The sequence below is a fragment of the Loa loa genome (genome assembly GCF_000183805.2).
Source record: "Loa loa unplaced genomic scaffold supercont3.121, whole genome shotgun sequence".
NCBI lineage: Eukaryota > Metazoa > Nematoda > Chromadorea > Rhabditida > Onchocercidae > Loa > Loa loa.
In genome coordinates this window covers 164,253-186,302 of record NW_018108301.1, presented here as the reverse complement: position 1 = coordinate 186,302, position 22,050 = coordinate 164,253, and the positions used below count along the sequence as shown (strand labels likewise).

The window sequence follows — 22,050 nt, the reverse complement described above, 5'->3', positions numbered from 1 at the left end:
CAATATTTTCACTGTCTTCTCCTTTTACGGTGTCATATTGTAAGTTTCCCTCTTTATTTCTAACGATATTGAAAAGACAGAGTGAAACCGTAAAGAAGTAAGCGATAATTTCTGAATTTCTCATCATGAATTTATTTTCATGCCAACGTCATTGAAAAAAACTCAGTAAAGATTAGTTTACAGAGCGGGCCTGCACCAAACAATGGTAATGTTGATATTCCACTCCAGGAATGTCCCTCGACGTAGTATCTTGCACGGCGACAGTCAGTTGCGTAAACAATTTCTCTTCATTCTACTGCTCAACAAGAAAGTGTACTACAATGGTTGGAACCTTCTTTTTTTTGTGGTTGACTTAACTAAAACTGATAATCAATTATATGTCCTACTGTGCCTTATACTGGCAGCATACTGTTTGATCCTTTTCACATTCTCAAAATTAGAGTTTGTACTCACATCGAGGTTCTAATACTTATGACTATACCAGTTCAAACTGTTCCTAAGCAACCACTAGTGCTAGAATATAAGCTAAAAGCATAAATCTTCATCCTATTTGACGTATATCCATACCAAAGCTTGTTAATATTTTTTTTTTTAAAAGGCCTAAGCAATCTAAAAATGAAAATTTATGGGCAGAATGGAGCAATCAGTAATACATCGACATTCCACAACATTACAAATGATTTGCAGACGACGTATTGCTGCTACACAGACGGGTATAACTCGTACTCTTCGTCACAGTTCCTCAAACCAAGCTCATCTATAGTTGTCACCATAGCTATCATCTTTGTTTGTATCAGATGCAGAAATATTTCCCACTTGAACAGTACAAGTCCTTTGTGCCGTAGTGATGAAATATCCAAAATTTGGGGAAACTTATTTTTAGGCGTTGATCGAAATTTTAGGAGTCCTATACACAGTAAGGAAAGCCCGTTACTAAAACTTATCGGTTTATTATGGGAAGGTAGGATTTGAATTTACATGAATTTCCCTCTTCACAGATGTTAAGAGTAAGTTTAAACTATGTTTTACGATTCTGTTACAGACATTGAAAACTAACTTTTGTAGTGGCAGCATTTCTTTTTCTTTTTAAACATTTTTTTTTGATTACTGCATCCCAACCAACATAACCATATCAGAAAGGAAATGCTTCCCATAATTATGTCAGCAGTGAAACATAAATCTTTAAATAATATACTTCATACAGTTAGAATGAAACAATTTCTGGAACGTTCTAAAAAAGTGCTTTGAATAACGATATAAAATTTAAAGATGTAGTTTTGACAAGGATACAATAAACATTCTTCATTAAAACGGTTATGTTACAATAAAAAGAATTGGTCAGAAAACGAAATCTGGCAAATTCGAAATAACTAGTTCTAGACAACTGAACATTCTCTAACGAATATTTTACATATGCAAATCAAATATATTTAAGTGCCGAAAAAGCCTGTGTCGAAATGCATGCATATGTGTAAACATATCTTTATGCTACTGTAATGTGAAGTAATCCAGATTTAGCTTATAAGTTTCTGGTTTTCAAAAGTTGTAAATCTCAAATTACAATCTCTACTTGGGGTGCACGGTATTATGTGTCTATTGTTCGAAATTAATATAGTCCCATTTTAGTGGAATATAAATGCAATTTATTTTTATTTTTTCTTCGGTTTCCTAGCTTCAATATCTGGAAAGGTTTAACTTGTTTGTCGTTTTCTTCCAGATTCCTGAAAAGGAACAAAACTGAAATAACCTCAATATATGAATATTTCGTCTGATTCTTTTAAAAAAGATTTCATTCAAAACCTTATATTAAATATACTCCTATATGAAATAAATTTGTTGTTACAGTAAAAAGAACTTTATGAAAATTGGTAATGTCAAGATATCTTACCTGACTTTTCTTCTCAAAATATACACTGCATTTCGAATTTATAACTGTCGTTAAGCCAGGAAAAGTTCGAAAAATATATTTTAACACTCATTTTACGAAAAATTAAAACAACAAACTCATTAAAAGAGAAGTGAACCAAAACAGAAATCGTTCGACACTATATTTTAGTACAATCTCTTATATTATAGCAGAGCTTATCCCGATGAAGAAATATAATACCTCATTCTTTATTTAGCTAACCTTATGCAGTTGTACTAAATATTACCTTTTTTCTCTTTTCAGCAAACAACGCGCTAATTAGAAAAACCACCAAAGAAGCACATATAAATCAAAAAAAGATTAATCGTTCCTAGAAATATTTAAAATATTTCTTTCAAAAGTAAAAAGTATCGACAAGATAGAAATAAATGAAAAACTAGATACTGTTGGCCCAGTTACATCCGTGGCGCACTGCTATCTCCAAGTGAAGGATGGAAACTGGAGAAATGCAACAGATCTGGTACCTGCAATTGAGGAGGCATGATTCATTTTAGAATAATAAAGGCATATAACGGATTGTAATATCACATTTGCTTTCATTCAGAATTTCCAGATTCATAACACAAACGTTTTATAAAGAACGGGAAACTGTTCAAACTGAAATTATCAGAAATTATCACATAATTTCGACAAGACAAATACGTCACCAGCTTCAGTCATGCGCAATGTATGTTCTAATATTTCGAAGTAAAAAGTAAATCCATCATTAGTAGTAAATCTAAAAGGTCAAAGAAAAACATATACTGAATGCAAAATTCTTTACACATTTTTTGTAATCTTTATACGATTAGAGGAAAAAAATTTGGGAGAAAGTCTATTTAGCGCTGGAATATCCTCAACGGAGATTCCATACGAACATTTTGTGCCTGTTATTGTGCTAGATGTGCTTTATGAATTTTAAGAAATCTGTCGCCACTTTGAAATCCATTTTGAAAACAGTAGGTATCTATGTCGATAAACAATATCTCATTCATGGAATTTCAATAGGGCAGTAATTTTTCATTTGAACGATTTTATTTGTACATTCTTAATCGATGGTGTTACCTGGGAAATATTCAAGTTCCTAACTTCTTTGGTCCACTTCACGATAGCATATAGTCAAGTCAACTGGCGTAAACAGAATACCGTCAGCTGAAAAGGTAAAGAATGAATTTGTATTTTACGTTGCAACGTTGGAGAGTAAAGTCAAACTTTGAAAGCAAACAAAATTTTCCGTGTGCTTAATTTGTAATCCCACTTATTCTTCTGTTCAGCACAGAAGGCATATCTATATCCAAAGGGAAACCTTGCTCAAACATATTCGCCTCATCCATCAATTCCTCTGCAGGAATTCCGCGTTCAATATTTCCATCATTTAATACAACTTCTCCAGAGTAGTTCGGTGACATGGTTAATGTTGAAACTGCTGAAGATAAATTACATCTCAAAAAACCATACAATATTACTTCGTTCTTGGATCTATCACTTCTTTGAATATCGTAAAAAGGCAAAACATCAAAAGGAACTTCAAAATCATAAATCATAGAAAACTGCATCACAAAAATCTTTAAATGAGTTAAATGACACTTTGTTTCTCTACAGCGCAAATATTCCATTGTGCAAAGATTTATAAATTGTATTAAAATATTATTGCATTTATTATAAACTGCCAATTATTTTTGGTGACTCCCTGTTTTTCACCAGGTGGTTCAACGAGGCTAAAGTTAAATAAATTTAAATTGAAGTTTGTCTGAGTTTCCATTACAGATTAAAATTTTTCTTTTTTAGCGCAACAAAAAGCATTTCTCGTACCAGAAAACTCATACTTTCCTGGTTTCCAGAATTTGTTATCTTATTTGCGCATTCAGTATCTAACTTTTTCAAAAGGTAGCAAAAAGAGCGACTTCCAAAAAATATCAGCGACTGGTCAAAAATTTCAAAAAAATCAAAATTTATTCCATTAGCGGATTGAATGACTACTAGTGGCAAGATATATATATATATATATATATATGCTTGGTTTCACCCCAACGGTTAGAAGATTGATTTTTCGCACGAAACTGACGCTTGCTGAATCTAGAAAATAATTTAATTTAAAGTTTAAAGTGAGGTTATTTCATACTCAATATGTTACATCTTGCAAACAGTGTGTCCTTCTGAAACAAGATAAAATACGTCACTCAGTTCATAATAATTATGAAGCAGTTTTATTAAAATTGACGAAAAATTAAACTATACCAAGAAGCAAATTTAACAATACACCGCAACACACCCCTCCCTCACAGAATTTACATTCGCTTGACTTTCTGTTCCATTATTGTTTGCAGCCAGCACTAGATTTTTCATAAAGTCGTAGAACGAGAAAAAAAAAACTTAGCTTCTAGAAAAACCAACGAACCTTATAAGTCAGCTGTATGCATACAGGATATATTATATATAAATTTTAACAGTACCAGAAACTATGATTTCAAACCTTTGGTAGTCTGATTTCCAATACGATACTGACGTTCTTTTGTGAAAGAGCACTGTTTTAAAGAAAATTAGGGGGGAGCTTTGCAATATCTCGAAAAATAAAGTTTTAAAAAATTTAAGTTACCAAACCCATGTTCTTCTTGCCCTCAATGTACAAAAATCTGCCCCGTTACGTCTCCGGCTTTCTCCTTCATAAACCTCTTAAAACCGTCGCTCAGTTGATAAATTAATAGGTTTTCTTTATCAAATCATTTTCTAAATATTGTGAACATAAGCGGATCTATTCCTTAAGTATCATTATCTAAGCATTACACGTGAAGCTATGCTTCCATGGGTATAATGTGCCCAATCTATTGAAATCCTATTAGTCTTTTTGAATGCCTCTATTAAATGCTTTCTTATGGATTGTACAAGACAAAATCCCACAAAGTTCTCAGCGCCCTCTTTAGAGCTAGCGTGGAGTGTGCAAGTAATAAGCTGATGACAGTTAAAAAGGACTTGAATAACTTCTAAATGCTCCTTGTAGGTGATAGTTTTTTCTATTCAGTGGACAGGAAAAAGAAAAAAAATTCCAAAGTTCTAGAGTGTAATGTAACGTATTAATGCAAAAAATCTTTTCTCTTCAAATCGCGCAAAAACAAAGAAAAGTCAGTACAACAAAAAGGAAAATAAGAGATTGCCTATGGTGGTCTAATTTTACCAACCAAAATTTGCTGAGCTGCTTTCTTTTCAGTTAGATGATATTCGCATTACGTAATAACATTCACAAAACGGTTTTACAGGGTTTCGACTTTTTCTGTATTAAATCCTTGAATTATGGACCAAAGTTTTATTACGAGGAATGTCTGTTGATAATTTCGAAAACGGAAAAAAAAGAGGGAAACTCAATAAAAAACAAATATAACCTTTTCCTGCTCTGGTAGACACGCCTTGCCATAAATTTGTTAGTTTTCTACAAGTTTTTGAACACCATCGTGTCCGTTTTTTGGTTAAATTGAAAGAAGTCAGTCGAACATTACATGATTCGCATCTTCTATCCACCCATTTATCCAAAACAATGGCGAAGTGAACTACTTTTTTCGAAAGTTTCATTGAGAAAAGAGATTCTGTTTTTCCTCAAAAAAAAGAAATCTAAAACAGCCACACTAAAGTATGGAAAATAATGCTTATATTAAATACTGTAAAAATCAAATTCTGATTTAAGTGATATTCCAAATTCGGGACACATCTGACCTTGAACTGCAGAACCTAAGTATTCATCACCAACTTTCGTTGAGGACAGAGGATCCAATAACGTTTTCTCCTAAAAAGTATGGATATTTCGAAGGTTTCTAAAATCTCCATCACCATTTTCCACAAAGCAGCATAAAGGTAAAAAACATCAGGGCAGTAACGGATTATACGTTATTATCACTTTTTATGCATAGGAATTGGAAAGTTGAACAGCATAAATTACATTAGAAATTAGTACTGAGAAACACTACAATCCCTCTGCTGTTACAATCTCTTTTTTGTAAAACACCTGGACCTATGTTTCCCTGCATCTGGAGTTCCCCAGCCTTATTTCTCAGCTGGAAGTAAGCCATGAGAAATTAAGACAGTACTTGACTTAGTAAGAAAAGTTACTTCTTTAAAAAATTGATTCGGCTTATTTATTTGGACCGACCATAGAAAACGAAAGCACATATATGATTTCTGTCAAAATTTCTCTTACTTTCTAGTGAAATCTGCTACCAACATCATCTCCTATCTTATCCCTCCCCTGCACTGAATTTATTTTCAGTCCCACCTGAACTTCACCTTAAGAAGTGATTGAACATTTTAGCGTTTTATAATCTGATTTCTTTTGATATGTGTTAGCATGTTAACAGATTATGATCTTAATAAAGGAAAGAACATTTTTAATGCTGAAATTACCTTGATCTTTTGTAAGCCCAGTGGCTGTTGAATTGACTTTTGTTTTTTGGACAATGTTTCCTCCCTACTTTCATTAATAGAAGTTTGCACACTAGACCATCCTGAACATTTGCGTTGCAATGACTGTTTATGCTGTTTTGAACCTTCTTTTCGAAGCACACTATGTTCAGTAGCTTCTACTGTTTCGCAGTTTTGACAATGTTTCATATTACCATATCTTGCGATGGTTACTGGTCGTGATGGAATTTCGATAGCGCTTGGGTGTCTAGTACCAACTGTGCCTGAAGAACCTCCACAATTACAACTTCCATCTGAAGCCATATAAAAGATGTTCTCTTGATTACACTGATTATTTCGGCACTGACTGAGGTTAGAATTCTGAGGACGAATGCCTATGTGACACGCTATTTATGAAAAGACTTAATCTGAATAACTAATGTTGTAATGAAAAGTATTTAAGAAAAAGAATACTGATAAAGTGAAGAAAAAAGACTCATCAACCAATTAACCTCGGACCATCTCTTTTTTATTCATTTGTCGTGTTGCTGGCTTCCTCCTTGTTTCATCCAATACTGAAACAATTTTCATAACAGAAATAATATTGTACCATCTCCTAAAATATATTTAGAATTAACTGCCAATAAAGCTAATTGCACTGAGTGAATTTAAAACAAAGTACCAAACGTAATATAGGAAAAACAGCCGGCAATTTGAGAAGTTATTAAATTGAAAAAATGAAAGAAGAACCAACTTTTATCGACATCCTGGAAAGACAGTTTATTCAATAAATCCCTTTTTGACATCTTTCCACCTGAAGAGACAATTAATTTCTTCATTTTATGGATTTGCTGAAAAAGAAGGATCTAAGGAAACCTTTTTTCAGGAAACTTGAATCATATTCCGGATTTTTGAATGGATTCTAAGCATACCTGGTAGTTTATTGGAAGTTTAACAAAGAATACTTGGGAAATGGAAAATTGCGCTGTTATTGTTTTCAAACTTCTTTAGAATAAAAATCGGATTCACTGCAATTTAGGAAGTAAGACTGGACTAATTTGGACTTCGCTAATTTATAGAGAGGTGCTCTAGATTCCCTAACAGAGCCGTAAAGTGAAAAAGCGCTAGAAAAAGTGGCAGCATTCCCAGCGAGAAATATTTATTAATCGGCTTCCACCCATATTTAATAAGAAGGATTTGTAAGAAAAAAATAGATGCGTCTATTATCAACGCTAAGAAAAGTAAAATTGGACAGAAATAGCTAAAACCCATCGACTTGAGGTTGGCTTATCTTCTAACACGTGTGCCGAGGTATTATAAATACTCTTAGCAGTAATCAAATATCGAATCATAAGTTATAAAGTCTAAAAAAAGAATAAGAGATCATCATCTGTCAATAAAGCCTTCGTGAGTTGCTTTTCTTTTACATCGCATTCTGCGGAACTATGAAGGGAGATGGGCAATGGACGGAGCAGAAAAAACAATGGTTGTTTTGCATCGCTGTGCATGCATGTGCAATGCATGCGGTATGCTGGCTGCTGCATTTCTGTGACATAGGTTATGTTTTCTGGGCCACTTGATAGTTGCATTTTGTTTTTCTTTATTTGGCAAGAAGGATGGATTCTTGTAACGAAAGTATAAATAATCCAAGACAACGTTTCTCCACTAAAATAAGATCTAACCGGAGATAACTCCTGGCGTGATTTTTCATAATATATTCCCATAATACATGAGCCTCATTAAGATCGCCATCAGATTGGCCGCATTTAATATTTCCGCTGCGGCTGCCTCAGTAGAGTGGTATGAAATGATCGCATTGAATAAGGATCATATTGTGTGTACGAAAAATAAGGGACTTCCCCGGGAATCGAGCCCTGGTGTGGCTTTCGGAGCAAAAATTAGAGTGGGGACCAATATCGCGAGGGATATGATAGCTGAGATGGGATGGCGCAGACAATCAATCCCGATTATTCGTTCAGATTCGTACCGACACTTTTGTTAGTCAATCGCAGTTATCTTCTACTATTCTGTCTGTCCATTCACCGGCATCCATGTTGCTTATTGACCACCTGGTTATGCCACTTTACTTGCGCTCTTCACGAGTGAGCCTTGAAGGTAAACTAGGCTTTTATGTTTAGCCAAATCCTTCTCTTTATGATTGTAACGCATTTTGACTTACTCAGTGTTTTCAGAACGTAAGCTATGCCCTTGTACAGTTGACAGAGTTATATCCTCATCTTGTAATATACTGCTAACGACCTTCCAGGTAGTCAGACTGCAAGAATATGAACCACAGTTCCCAGTCTCCCTTGTATTTTATTTCGAAATTAATTTCCAGAGTAAGGAATTGTTGAGTGGGATCAAGGTTTGATACTTTCACTGTATTGGTTTTTTCTTTCTTTTTTTTTTTATTATCCAATTAATTGCTTCAGGCTTCTATTCAGTTACTTTTTATTTCATTCCATGCTAAAAGCACTTCGTTTCATAGATATTCCTTTGGTTACACTTATATTTTGAAATTAGATCTCTAACCGAACTTCCCCAGTTTTTATTCATTATTGTCGGGTTTATTTTCTTTCGATAATTCCAGCTGCATCTCAGATTTTTTTGTCTTCATCAAGTTTCTAGTTTGCTCTCGTCAGTTGATTAAGATCTATTATTATTTTTCATAATCTTAATTTGTAAAGATTTCTAATCTCGTAGACAATTACCTTGCATGGCTTTTGCGTACATGACAGACTGGTAGATTTTTCATTCCATACTTTGGAATTTGAGAGCTTGAGCACTTGATGCTTTCTGCTGAAGAAGTTCCGCTGCGTTGTATCTAAGTGGAACGGATATTTGTTGCGAAATTTTGTCTTTAAGCTCTTTGATGCTGCTTTTAACCTCAACGATTATGCTACGTATTTAATTGTTGATGATTTTTAATTATTGATTTAGTTCTTGAATTTATTTCTCACCGCAAAGAATGCTGACACATATTCCACCCAAAGCATGTTATACAGAGAAAGCAATTTTTATCATTTAAAGTCGGTAAAACGTGCCAAATTTGTATTTTGTCGGAACACCAATTTCAGGTTTCATACGTAATGGAACCATTCTTTGTCGAAACGTAATAGTCACAACGATACCGATGATCAATAGCGTTAGTTGTCCTAGCATTGGCCATAAGTATCCGGATTTCTCGAATATGGTCCTGTGCGTTACAAATATATTTATTACTGAATCTACTAAATTTTTTGCGTAGATGAATGGAAACATCTCATAAATTGTAAGAAAAGAGATTAAAAGAAATCATAAGAGAACTACGAAGATCTCCACACACAGGTAATCATTTCGAAATATTCTACATTAGACGTCATCTGCTGGCATTGGCTAAAATTTCACTGATCAGGCTCCGATGATTAGTTTGTATAATAAGAAATTTGATTGATTAGTTGAGTTTGGTTTAATTGCAACTTCGCAAGACGATTTCGATTTCAAATTGTGACTAGAAAAGTTTGGTAAGGAAAATCATCAGCCATTATTAATATCAATATCTGAAGTACGTATAAAAATGAAATTTAAGTTGAATGAGAAGGCTCGGAAAGGCCTTTAAGTCTTTCAAGTTTCTAATCTGTTTCAAAGGTTTTCAATTTGGCAGATGATAGCAACATACGTAGAAATAATTGGGCCAAGGAATCGAGCCGAGCTGCCAAAGAATTCAAACACGCCTTGCATTAAGCCCTGAACAAAATTGCGTAAATAAATTACAGCGTTATTATTCTACCCTATTTCTTGAGATAAATCGCTTGTAAGTGAAATAAAACAAAAAGTAAATATAAGATGAATTTAGCAGAAGGAAAACAAATACATTCAAAGTTAAATAAGTTTTATTTCATATTTATTCTTTACTGACTTCTGAACTGTGCTGACCTGTCTTCTCGGTCCGAGTACCTCGGAATAGAGCGTACCGACGGGTGAAGCTAAAAATGGAAATGCTAGTCCAAAAAGAACTGTAGCTGCAAAACTATACAGGAGAAAAGGTACTCTAGTTGTATATGCACACCAGTGATATCGCTGAAAACAACCTCCGCTATAGGTCGTATCTTCGGTCGTTGAATTGGGAGCTGAAAAATCGATGATAATTTTAACTTCTCTCAGGCTCTTATGTTTACAATATTTGAAAGAAAAAACGTTGAGGCAAACATGAAGAAGGTAAAAAAGCAATGGGATCTTGTATATATATTACGTGGAATTTAGTAGCCCATCTATGAAGTCAAAATGAATCTAATTTTTGGACTTTTAGGTCTTTTTTCCATTCCGAGAAGAGTACTTCTAACAATTTCATAGTTATTTGAGTACCTATTTTCATGAAATCCAAATATTCCGTATAGAAAGGCCACGGTAAATTGATAACGTGGTAAGCAGTAAAACACGTCAAGCCGAATAGTATCATCGGTCTTTTGTCGCTGGAAAAATTTCCAAGTTTGCAAAATTTTTTAATTCTTCAAAGGTTGACTCAACTCCGGGCAATTATAAAAAATTAGCTATTTGCTTTCTCTTGAAATAAAATTAACTTACCGATGTTGCAGAGATGTGAAACCAATTGTAAAATAGCATATGACATTAATAACACAACTAATAGATTGAATAATACCGTTGTAAAGTACCGCCTGGTGATCAGTCCAATTGTACATCGCTATCGTGAGGGGAGGCGCCATCCTAAAAAGCTATTTTAGGATATCAAGGAAATAAAGAGGAGAAAATGGGTCAAGTGGATTTGAAAGTAATTACTAACACTTCAATGTTTGTCCCAATGTTTTGCATTGTAAACCACAAGTAAACACAAATTGCGGCGGCGACTCGGTCGAACTTCGGTATCACAACGTCTAATGACCTATCTACAATCATTTTTGATAATTATTCAGATAATATATGCAACAATACTTGTTATTTGGCTTGTCACATAAATGTTGGTAATTTTCGGACGTAAAAGGTTGTTGTCTGATAGATTTAGAGTATAAGAATTTTCGAAAACATACAATAGACTTACCTGAACTCCTTATAAATTCAAACTTTTATATTAAATAGAAACTAATAAGTACCGGATTTATCGGAACGCAAGATTCCAGAATAATTTTCGGTAAAAACAGTACAGAGGGAAACGATAGATATGAATGATACGATAACCATTAAAAATGCTGGCAACGTATACATATTTATAATAACAATGTTAACTTGAAAGCCGCTCCGACCAAGAGGAGTAAATAAGGCCTGTATTTATATGACTGTCGTGAAATATGGAAATCTAGATAAACTTTGAAAAAGTTTTATTAGAGAATGCCGCTATCCATGCGTTATTTGTCATTGATTACTTAGCGGAAATTTCAAACGAATAAAAACAAAAGACTGATGAATGAATAGTATACAAATGGCTGGACTAAAAAGTGCTGCCAGAGATCAACTCTGGTAATAATTCACTTTGTAGCAGAAACCTATTTGTCTCAAAAAATTTTTAATACATATTCAAATACCTGCAGTGCTGGCCCAATTGATAGCCCAAATACAAAAGATCCAATGGTGACAGATAAGGCTTTGGCACGATCACGAGGTATACTTGCTGTGGCTACATACGTCCGTAACACGCATAGGTGACCTGGGAACCGTATCTTTTTTCTCAACAAAACATTAAAATAATTTTTTTTATCTTACTTTATGAAAAAACTGTTATTCTCATTCCTTGCAGCTTTTCACGCAGATTATGAAATTCGATAATTTTTTTCAGTGGCACTATATAAAGTTCAAAATCTGAAGAAATAATCGAACTATTTCATAGCACAAGGTTTAATGACTAACTGCTAAATAACGATATTAGCAAAATGACCTAACCTGAGCCAAGGCCGACAACAAAACGCGCCAAAAGCATAAACCACTTTTTTGCACCGAGAGTTGGCAGAAGACCGTACAGCAAATTGCCGAGTGCCATCAGCAAATTGCCCAAGCTAGCTGGGTACTTAGTTGACATCGTCTTTTGATTCCAGAAACCGAAAAGGGTGGTGGAAATTGTGGAACCAATCGAATACGATGCAGTTGTCCAGCCAAAAAATTCCAAATTAGCAGAGGTATCTAACTGCAATGATTTAAAAAATACAAATTTTTTTGATTGCACGAAAAATAGTTCGAAATAATATTTGTTTTCTCACTATTTATTTGTTGTCCGATTTCAAATGATGACCAAATGAAGCAATTTTCAATGAATTATCAATTTCATTTTATCTCTACAGACATTACTGTCACACAACTAATCAATGAACACTTGGCTTCGAGTACAAAACTTAAAATTTGCAATTTTCGAAAACTAACTCCATTCAAGTATGGCCACATGGATGTGAAGAATATTGAGAATTGCACACCTGTCATGACACATACGACATTACAAATCCATATTGATTTCCATGATGTTTTCCTTTCATCTAAGCTGACAGTTTCTTTTGTAGAAGAGCTAAAATTTGACTTCTGTTGAAATCAATATTCAAAACTGAGATCAAGAAATGTGCTTGTAAAAAAGCGAATATTTTTAATACAATTGAATGTCATGCTTCATGCAATGGCTTCGTTCAACATTCTGAGTCTAGTAATAGTGAATCTTCAAAGCCAAGCATTTGTAGTATTTTCAGCAAATTAAAACAAAGTTACAGAGGGAAAGGTATTGGTACATTCTCGTCTTCCATATTAAGTTTAAAGAATTAAGTCAAGCGGAAAATGACCAAATACCAATGCTGCAATTTACGAATATGTCAAGAAATGAAATTAAGAATGAATTTTTTCTAAAGTAGAAGTAACGTCTTGGAAATCTTATTACAACTAAATAAAATTTACGGATTCGATCGCGACTGCCAAATAAAACTTCCTTAATTTGGTTAATGAAAACAAATTGATTTGAAAAAAAGCATTCATACCTATTAACTTTTTCAGTGCTGACGGTACTTTCAGTCATTTTTCATAGAAACTGCAACATTTATTGCATCGTGACTTTGCTGCATGTCGAAAATAATGTCGCCACTCTGATTATAATTCATTCGGTAATTTAAATCAGATTATTGCGTCCAACACTGAACAATAAAGGATGCTTGGTAGAGCACTAATCTGATTTGCATATTTCCAAATGATTGAGAGAGTAAATATTGATGAATGGAGAATGACTTTTAGCTGCCAAAGCTGATCTGAACAAGACAGCAAAATTAAAAAAAAAAAAGGGAACATTTGGATGAAGGAATTGTTTGAGTATTGCGCTAGGATCCAATTCAAAACAACAAGCCAAAGAAATATCGGCAGATTGCTTGTTTTCAAAACTTTTTGATGGAAATCATCTCATCTATTCAATCAGTTAACTTGATGATATAATGATGTCTGTTTTTGTAAACTGAAATGTTACAGAGAATTTAGTCACTTAGTAGTTTAAAATGAACTGAAGAACTCGAATGTAGAACTTTTTTACTCCATAACTTTTACTTTCATGAAGGAAGTCGTACATATGCATGTTGTTATCAGTGTTAAGCCTGTGATTGTGTCCTTTTCATTTCCAAATAGCGTAATTGGTTTAGTGATAAGTTTCTATGAAATTGTTTAAAATCAGGAAAAATTTTGAATGAACTGGAACAGTAAGCAGCGCTCTTTTTCATCAAAATAAATGAAAATTGTCAATAATTAGTGATATGAAGTAATAGTAGCAAACGATCTCTTCGTTATCAGTTTTTATTTATTTGAGTTGACCATTTTGCCTCTGAAGCTTTACAAATATTTGTTAAAATTAATGGTTCTCAAAAATTATCGAAACAAAATTTTTGAGAATCCTATAATTGCTTTTGAAATTTAAAACAAACTGTGCTTGTTGACATTTTCGTATTTTTTCAAAACATGTTATCAAAAACATATTGGCAATTCAAAATAGTGATGACTGCTGTTCTATTGCGATTATTGATTTTGCAAATAATTCACCAAAACTGTTCATCAAATGTTTCATTCCCAAACTTTTTCTAATGTCACTTCTACTTCCTTATGAACACCATCGACTTAACATTTTCTTTTCTCTGTATTTCAGCTATTGAAAAATGTATCGATCACTTGGCATTTTCCAGTAGCTGAAGTATATAGAAAAAATAAATATATAGAAGTTTTCTTGAAGTTCTCATGTCGCAGGTTTGAAATTACAGCATATTAGTTATAACTATTATATCTTGACAGCTTTTTCAAGAAGTCATTGGATTAGCATTAATGTCACATACCGGTATAAATGCTGATAATATTAAGTTGAAATTGCTAAACACAAAATTTTGTGAGACGAAATCAAAAATATATTGTGGCACAAATATTTCTCATGTTTCCCATTAAATACTTACGGATTGCATGTGGAACTAAAAAGAATTCGCGGTTGTGTGCAATTTTTTACAAATGAGACCTTTGGAGTGCAGTCACAACTTTTTTTTCAAATTTTTGGTATTATCAAATTGAAAATAAAAAGAAGTTTGACAAATGACTGTAATGATGAAAAAACTGTAAACGACTACATGTGTTATGATATTGAAAGTGACACTTACTCTTTGGTTTAATGTATTTTCATTTCTCTCCAATCGAATTTGTTTGACAAAAGCGAACAGAACTTCAAAAGTAATCAATCTTTATTTTCATACTTCCCGTTTTTGGAAATGACAAAATTTTGCAAACTCGAAAAGTGGCTGTTGCTGGCAACAATTTGATCTGAGAATAGTCATGCAGCTACAGAAGAAATCGATATAAAGTATTTATTTTTGATGGGTAAACAACATTAAGATCATTCAGCCTATTGGAAATATCCACGTAAAATCTGGATAAGTTTGAATAAGTTGGATAAGTTGGATAAGTAAAATCTGGATAATTTATAGTGCCCGATATTATACTTTTATCTTTATTCATTACATTAATGAGATTAGATAAGAGCTGAATGTCTATGAGCTATTCTAAAATACTTTTCCATTCCAGTTCAATGCATTAAAGTCAATCCGCTTGTCAATATTCAGATCTATCAGGTGATAATGCCATGATGTTGTATCGGCTTCATGTCCAATTTTTCGGGGATTCCACAGGAAGAACGCATTCACAAATAGATTTACAGATCAAAATGTTGGAATGAATGCAAAACTACAAATCCATGATATATCGATGGCAGTATTCTATAATTCTAAAAAGAAATTCCCAGCACTCCTGCTATTCATTTGTTTCATTTGATTGTTCTTTTCCTTGAAATATTACTTCTGAAGGTAACTTCAGTTTGGCAACCAAAATTTGCAAGAATAATTTCTCGGAAGAGATTTTCTCGAAAATTCATTTTGCAGCTGTGAAAGAGAATACTTTTATGATACTTCTCATGTATTTTTATAGGCACTAATAAATTTCTTTTGCTTTGTTATTTATAGCTTCATATATCGATCAAACTGTAAGTTTTCTTTCAGTAATTATCTTTTTAATTATTTGTTTTCAATTTGATTACGATAAAATCGTAATTTGATTACGATAAAATTTGATTTAATTTGATTACGATAAAATCGCAATCAAATTAAAAACAAATAATTAATTCGATTAATTTGATTACGATTTTAAAATAAATGCAACAAAATTCCTTTTGGCATAACAAACAATAATAAATATTAGGAAAACATTAAAATCGAATGGATTTTGGGAGAACTGAGAAGGTTTTCTCAAAAAGTTTTAAACAAGTTCAAATAAATTTGTAACGATATTCAACAGATCTTTTTGTCGTATTTTTCATTAGATTAAAAAGATGATGACTTTTTTGTTTGTTTCAAAATCTCAGGTCATCACCAAGCTAACTGTCACCAAGATGGCCTTTACTACTTCTTATGAGACTTATATAATTTAAAAATATGGAATCTCTTTAAATTTTCCATTCGAATGATGTTATCTAGGACGAAAAGAATAACAAATGTGAAATACAATATGAATGGTATGAAGGAGTGATAACTGATAATTGAAATCTGAAGTTTTGATCTGTAATATAGACCGCAAAAATAAAAGAATAATGATTTGTTGCGGAAGAATGATCGGTCCTTTCATTTTCTCCAACAAAATATCGAACAAAACAAACTTCTATCTCTAATCAGCTGATCAGCTATGGGTCAATCCATTTCATTAATTCAATTAATCGTAGTAATTGAAAATTTTGGCAATTGTGAAGAACAAAACTCGAAATATTAATTAGACAGGTGAAACTAATTTTTGATAGTAGCAACCGCTAATATCTTACAATTAATTGCTTAATAGTTCTCGATAGCTATCTTCAAGTACCATCAATTGCTTTTTTTCTGTCCATTCTGTCTAGTTCGTTTTGGTTTACCGGAGATAAGCTTTTGAAGACAGTATTCAGATCAACACTAAAACGAAGCTTCTCAACAAGCCTCATCGTTAAACCCAATGCTTTGCACCCATAGATTGACGTTATCATTGCTATCACCGTCTGTAATTGTCCTTGTGTTAGGTTCGAATTTTATTGGACTGAATAGGGCTTCACTAATTGGGGTTTAACCCAAATATAGCGAAAAATTACGAAGTCAAAGGGAGCCAAATTAGATATAATCCATTGCTTGCTTAATAGATACGAAATAATTTGAAATGTTTGTTTAAGTTAATTTTGGAATTTTAATATTGCTTTTTTTAGATTTTAAATTGCTTGTGACTTTGAATTTTTGGATTGTCCATTGCATGCAAAGAAAAAACTGACCTCGGCAAAACAAGTGAAACTTAGTAGATAGTCGATAGTCAATGATTCATGCACGTCAAGTAGCCATTCCAGATTCAATGTAGGAAACGCATTTGCTATAGCCGGAAGCGTACCTAAGATTGTAGTTGACTAAATTCCTGTCCGTGATATTTGTTAAAGTTTAAATTTTGTTTTAAAATCGTTATTACATTCCAGCAAAGGTGAGAAAGGTGAGAAATGAAACTACCCATTATGGAAGGTATAAGAGAGAGGATAGAGTTCAGCATCGATAAAGTATATGTTGCTGTTGCTGCGCTGTAAGACCTGAAATGTATCACGACACTGATTCATGTTTTGAATAGTATGTTCGATTTTCTGTTTCAAAATTCAAAATGCAAGGAACTGGTTGCGACATTTCAATTCATAAAAATATGAAACTTTGAAAAATGAAAATGTCAGTTCAATCGAATTGACAATCAAGTGTCATTGATTTTTAAAATCTTAATTATGCTTGCAGCAAAAACTATGTCAATCAACGGTCTTTTGAATCGTTCGGTGGAAAGAAAATCAATGAGCTTTCAAATAATTCAAGTTTCAATTAATCCAAGTTAAATTAAAACTGCCCCTTGATTTTTGTTTTCATGTATAAAGGATAATCTTAATCCATTAAAAGCTGAAGATGGCCAGAAACAAACCTTCGACTACTGGCACAAATTCCGGTGACACCAGTTGAGAAAATGAGTGCAGCAAGGACAAGCTCGATACCTACTGCCCATTTCGAATTCCAGATTATCCGCAAGACCCCACAACCAAATATTACTAGTGAAAAAAGAACCTGAAAGTGCGCACTTTTCTCATGAAAGAAATACTTCCTGTGATTAAATCACAAATCCATTCAAATACTATCACGCAGAGAAACTGTTCAATCATAGCAAGTTATAGATTGAGGCATTCCCGTGATTGTGTTATTGATTATATAGTTCAGCGATAGAATAAGATAGATTTGACAGCATATTTTGATGATTTTCATCAAAAATAAACCTGAAGGACAGAAAGTATGGAAAGTGCATCAAAGTAGATAATTTCTTTCGCAGGCTTTAAAATCTCGTCGTCAGATATTTGCGGAATAACATTGGATTCGGCTGGCCCATAAAGTGTTGTAGAATGCTGCCGAGTAAGATAATCGCTGGCCATTCCTGGAGCTCCAACAAGCATCGATGATGCTGGTCGACTGCCCGGTAATATACCCTGAAGAGATTCTCCACTGGTGAATGCGTTGGTCAGAATTCAAAAATTTCCCGAAATCCGTATCATTTAGGAGTGATGCATTGGTAAAGCGACAGATGACACATGTATGGCAAACTATTATGGTTATTTTATTCTACAAAATTTTATGCATTCCTGGAAGAAATTGAAACTTATTCGTTATTCACTTTCGGTCGGGAAGGTAACTTTTGAATGTCGTGGCTTTACAAATTTTTCTAAATCCTCGAGAAGTTCCTAAATCTTTCCAAACTTTTCAAACAATCTTAGCATTCTTTAACGCTAAAAATTTTTTAGTTATGCAAATTTTTTTCAGTTAGAAAAGCCCTAAAGGTGATTTATCCATAATTTTCAAAATCAGCTTTGCGGTAAAATCATAACCTTCGAGACAGATTGCCCAGATAAAAAATATTTAGAAACATCAAAAAACGAACTCTAAAGATCTTGGAAAAATAAGAAAAAATAAAATAAAAAAGGTTAAGATGAAATATGTAGAAACATTTCATGATTTCGCCAAAAACTTCCAAATGGAAGTTCCAACTTGACGATATATCAACAAAATGAAGCTATTTGTAACTTGTAAACATTTCAATTCTAACTTTGTTAAGATTTAATTGTAACTTTTTCGGTTTGAATTTTAATAAATTTTGAGTGGGAACAGGACTTAACGTGCAAATAATGCATACATCAAATAATTTTTTTTCTGATCAAAGATATTATGAGTATTAATAAGCGATTTTAGTTTTGGCAGAGAAATAAAGAGAGAAGTTCGACGTGGCCACGAAGTTCAATGTTAGACTTAAAATATCTCAAGATAACCAACCACTGTGTACTTTTGTATGCCTTAAATTTCAATTCAGATCGTGGAATACTTTTCGATTTTTACGTCGCAGGAAGTTTTTATGTGCTCAGAATATAAATGATGAAGTTGTGGTATGACTGAGCAAATCAGCAAATCAAAGATTCTTTAGAAAGAGCAGAAAGGTGAGCTAAAAATGAATCCCAAAGTTTGAATAGGCAATTTTGCTTCAAAAAAAAGTGTTAGAAATAATACAAACCTGTTTGCTAATTGGATTAGGACTAGCTGATGGTTGGACTTGTGCATTGTAATGACCATACAGCTGGTTGATTTGTTTAGCCATTTGGCTAATTTCATTGCCGTAATTTGAGTGTTGATCGAAATCGATTTGTTCCGGCCGAGGAAGTGTACAATAACTTTGATATCTCGAAGGCACATTACCAATGCTATCGCAAAAAGCAATGGTACCTAAATAAATAATAACCTAAACATAGCAATGGTTTAATCGAACCTCAAGAATTATTACAGCCTTTTAGCATTGTACTGCAATAATCTATATTTACCTGGTTTTCTAAGTCAGACTTGATTTTGCATTTGTCTTCTAGAAAAAAACACTTGAAGTTCTGAATTTTTCGACTCTTTGTTTGGACATCATGTTATGAGTTATTTACCAAATTTAATTATTTCTCGACATACCATTTACAAATATGAATCGGAAAATGAAATGAGATCATAAATCAAAGTAATTTCAATAAGTGATTCGATGTTTCAATTCGGAACTTTGCACTTACATTGTTTTCATCTTTATCCTCAATTAAATCAGTTAAGGATTTTTTACTGCTTATTTTTTCACAAAATAAGCAATAAAAAGTAACATTGATAATATCAAAACATCTAATCGGAATTGATGACAATTGTAAATTATTTTATCATTTCATACCTATTCCTAAATCGCTATTCGCTCTTGAAGCGGGTCGAGATAACACAGGTATATTTATATTCATTGCACTACTTGGACGATACGGAGCCGGTGGTGGTGGAATTATTCCGGATTGTGGCCCTCTCCAAATCCCTTTCGGTTCCGGGCGTGGTATGGCGCTGGTACCTGCAGGTTGATAAATTAGATTATTAAACTTCTACGAAGACTAACTTTCTAATGAGCAAATTTATCTATAATTTTTATAGTAAGTACATCAATAGCAATAATATGTTGAACATTCAACATCCTACATCACTAGTTAATTATCTTTTCATGAATTTGTGCTGTACTTCAGTACAGAATCTGTTATACCTTTCAAACCTTCTTTGTTATTCACATTCGCAAGTTATTTCATTAATCAAAGACAAAGATTTGATCTAACTTTTCTTCTCAACTTTTGTTCTCAAATGTTTTCAAAATTTTTTTGTTTCCAATGCTAATGTATGATTTACCATTAACGATTTAAAAAGTTAGAAAAGACGACAAATAAATGTGATGTATGAATTCAAAAGGTCTTGGCATAAGAATTTCCAGTTAATTTCAAAAAAACACTAAAAAGAATAGCTTGCCATATAAATCGTTGGTGTGATGTGTCTTCATTGTCCCTTGAATACTAGACACTGTCCGTGGATGACCCGACAAAGCTAGAATTATTAAGCTGCTAGAATAACCTTGAAAAATTTTTAGGATTTCGGCTTCAGTTTTCTCAGTTGGAAAACTTTGAAGTAAACTTTGCAAATTAACTATTTTCAAATAGCGGAAATTTAGAAAGGTAAACCAAATGTTAACCTGGTTGCTGTTGGGTACCATAGATTTGTGACAAATCCTGATTTAATTGAGTATTCAAAGTTCCATCATGCAATATATTTACTGATGTTTTTTTGTTTAATGAGCCTAATTTGAATGGTGTATACGGAAAGGGTTGTTTCAGATCATCACGCTGAAATATCAGGGTAAAAAGAAAATTGCTGATAACTAATAATGTGAGAAAAGTAATAGAATGGTAATGGAACAACATTATTTTTGAAGAAAAATATTTTTGAAATGTTTTTCAGTTGTTTTTATTCAGATAATTTCAAAAGATTGCTTATTTTTATGCCAACTAAATTTCAAAGAAGAAAAATTGGCTAGATAAAAACTTGTCACTTCTGAGCATCTGTTTGATAGAATTCCATAGGCTTTGGGCTTTCAAATTTTAAGTATCCAGTCTTCCTTTGCACCATTTCCAATAATAAATGCCATCATTTCTGTGTCAGGTGGCGAAGCATAATTTCCAACCTAATTTCTTTTTTCAACCCTTTCCTGATCCGTAATCAATCATGCCATCTCTCTTTAATTTTTATACTTTTCGAAGTGAAGTTCAACTGTGAATGCCATCTCTTTGACGTTGACCTTCCAACCAAACATTTTTTTAGCCCACATATGGCTGTGTACCAATTATTTTAATTTTATTTTTTCGATCTTAACTGATTCGATCATTATTATAGCCATTTATCATCATATCAAATTTTCAGCTAATTTGGCTAAGTCAAATATCCTCCTACCAATTAATTCTGCTTATTCTACCTTCTCCTTCAATTACTATTTCTCCATAATCCCATACGAATATAATTGTTTATAAACGATAGTGTAATACAACCAAGAATCAGTTTTGGTCAACTGGATTGATTCCTGGTTGTATTACACTAACGTTTGAAACTTTTGCCGTAGAGACTTAAACGATTCAAAACGTACACTCTCCTGCATTTGCTTCGACCAAACTTCGCTGATTCCGTGCTTTTTCTTTGGTAAAAATTGTCGACTGACAGTTGTTTCAGGTCGTTTCGGTGTTTGTTCATCACTTTTAGCGAAACCTGTCGACCAAAACTGATTCCTGATTGTTCTCCCAGTTTTTGGTTCTTTCGAAGTTGTTTCCGGTGTTGTTGCCGGTGTAACTTTAAAACCCATTACTGTGACGTTTTCATCTGCAATATTCAATATCG

At 33.1% G+C, this 22,050-nt stretch overlaps 6 protein-coding genes across 6 annotated transcripts in view; 2 read left to right on the top strand and 4 right to left on the bottom strand.

Moving 5' to 3' along the window:
• Positions 1–634: 634 nt before the first annotated feature.
• On the top strand, positions 635–2,411 carry LOAG_04993 (hypothetical protein; the record flags this gene model as incomplete). Its single annotated transcript, XM_003140530.1, has 3 exons — positions 635–713; positions 884–961; positions 2,242–2,411. 3 exons carry the CDS (start codon positions 635–637, stop codon positions 2,409–2,411), a joined length of 327 nt encoding a protein of 108 aa, XP_003140578.1.
• A 579-nt stretch (positions 2,412–2,990) lies between these two features.
• On the bottom strand, positions 2,991–3,315 carry LOAG_04992 (hypothetical protein; the record flags this gene model as incomplete). Its single annotated transcript, XM_020446736.1, has 2 exons — positions 2,991–3,058; positions 3,213–3,315. The coding sequence occupies 2 exons, from the start codon at positions 3,313–3,315 to the stop codon at positions 2,991–2,993; spliced, it is 171 nt and encodes a 56-aa protein (XP_020302960.1).
• Positions 3,316–5,383: 2,068 nt separating this feature from the next.
• Positions 5,384–7,098, bottom strand: LOAG_04991 (hypothetical protein; the record flags this gene model as incomplete). The annotated part of the gene is made up of 4 exons (XM_020446735.1): positions 5,384–5,493; positions 6,296–6,606; positions 6,805–6,867; positions 7,047–7,098. The coding sequence occupies 4 exons, from the start codon at positions 7,096–7,098 to the stop codon at positions 5,467–5,469; spliced, it is 453 nt and encodes a 150-aa protein (XP_020302959.1). The 3' UTR covers positions 5,384–5,466.
• A 639-nt stretch (positions 7,099–7,737) lies between these two features.
• LOAG_04990 (hypothetical protein) lies at positions 7,738–8,294 on the top strand (the record flags this gene model as incomplete). Its single annotated transcript, XM_003140527.1, has 2 exons — positions 7,738–7,818; positions 8,037–8,294. The coding sequence occupies 2 exons, from the start codon at positions 7,738–7,740 to the stop codon at positions 8,292–8,294; spliced, it is 339 nt and encodes a 112-aa protein (XP_003140575.1).
• A 937-nt stretch (positions 8,295–9,231) lies between these two features.
• Positions 9,232–13,335, bottom strand: LOAG_04989 (hypothetical protein). The gene is made up of 11 exons (XM_003140526.2): positions 13,234–13,335; positions 12,638–12,776; positions 12,164–12,404; positions 11,809–11,930; positions 11,380–11,548; positions 11,073–11,175; positions 10,856–10,996; positions 10,637–10,743; positions 10,208–10,401; positions 9,951–10,018; positions 9,232–9,488 (listed from the first exon to the last, which is right to left on the bottom strand). Exons 1-11 carry the CDS (start codon positions 13,269–13,271, stop codon positions 9,317–9,319), a joined length of 1,494 nt encoding a protein of 497 aa, XP_003140574.1. The 5' UTR covers positions 13,272–13,335; the 3' UTR covers positions 9,232–9,316.
• Positions 13,336–16,607: 3,272 nt separating this feature from the next.
• LOAG_17739 (hypothetical protein) overlaps positions 16,608–22,050 on the bottom strand; it is a gene marked incomplete at both ends in the record, with an annotated part of 6,190 nt that continues 747 nt past the window's right edge. Inside the window, 9 exons of the mRNA XM_020450401.1 lie at positions 16,608–16,784; positions 17,049–17,161; positions 17,275–17,351; positions 17,723–17,862; positions 18,069–18,275; positions 19,349–19,557; positions 20,030–20,194; positions 20,858–21,008; positions 21,803–22,032. Coding sequence (XP_020305928.1) covers positions 16,608–16,784; positions 17,049–17,161; positions 17,275–17,351; positions 17,723–17,862; positions 18,069–18,275; positions 19,349–19,557; positions 20,030–20,194; positions 20,858–21,008; positions 21,803–22,032 — 1,469 coding nt within the window. The remainder of the gene's footprint in view (positions 16,785–17,048; positions 17,162–17,274; positions 17,352–17,722; positions 17,863–18,068; positions 18,276–19,348; positions 19,558–20,029; positions 20,195–20,857; positions 21,009–21,802; positions 22,033–22,050) is intronic.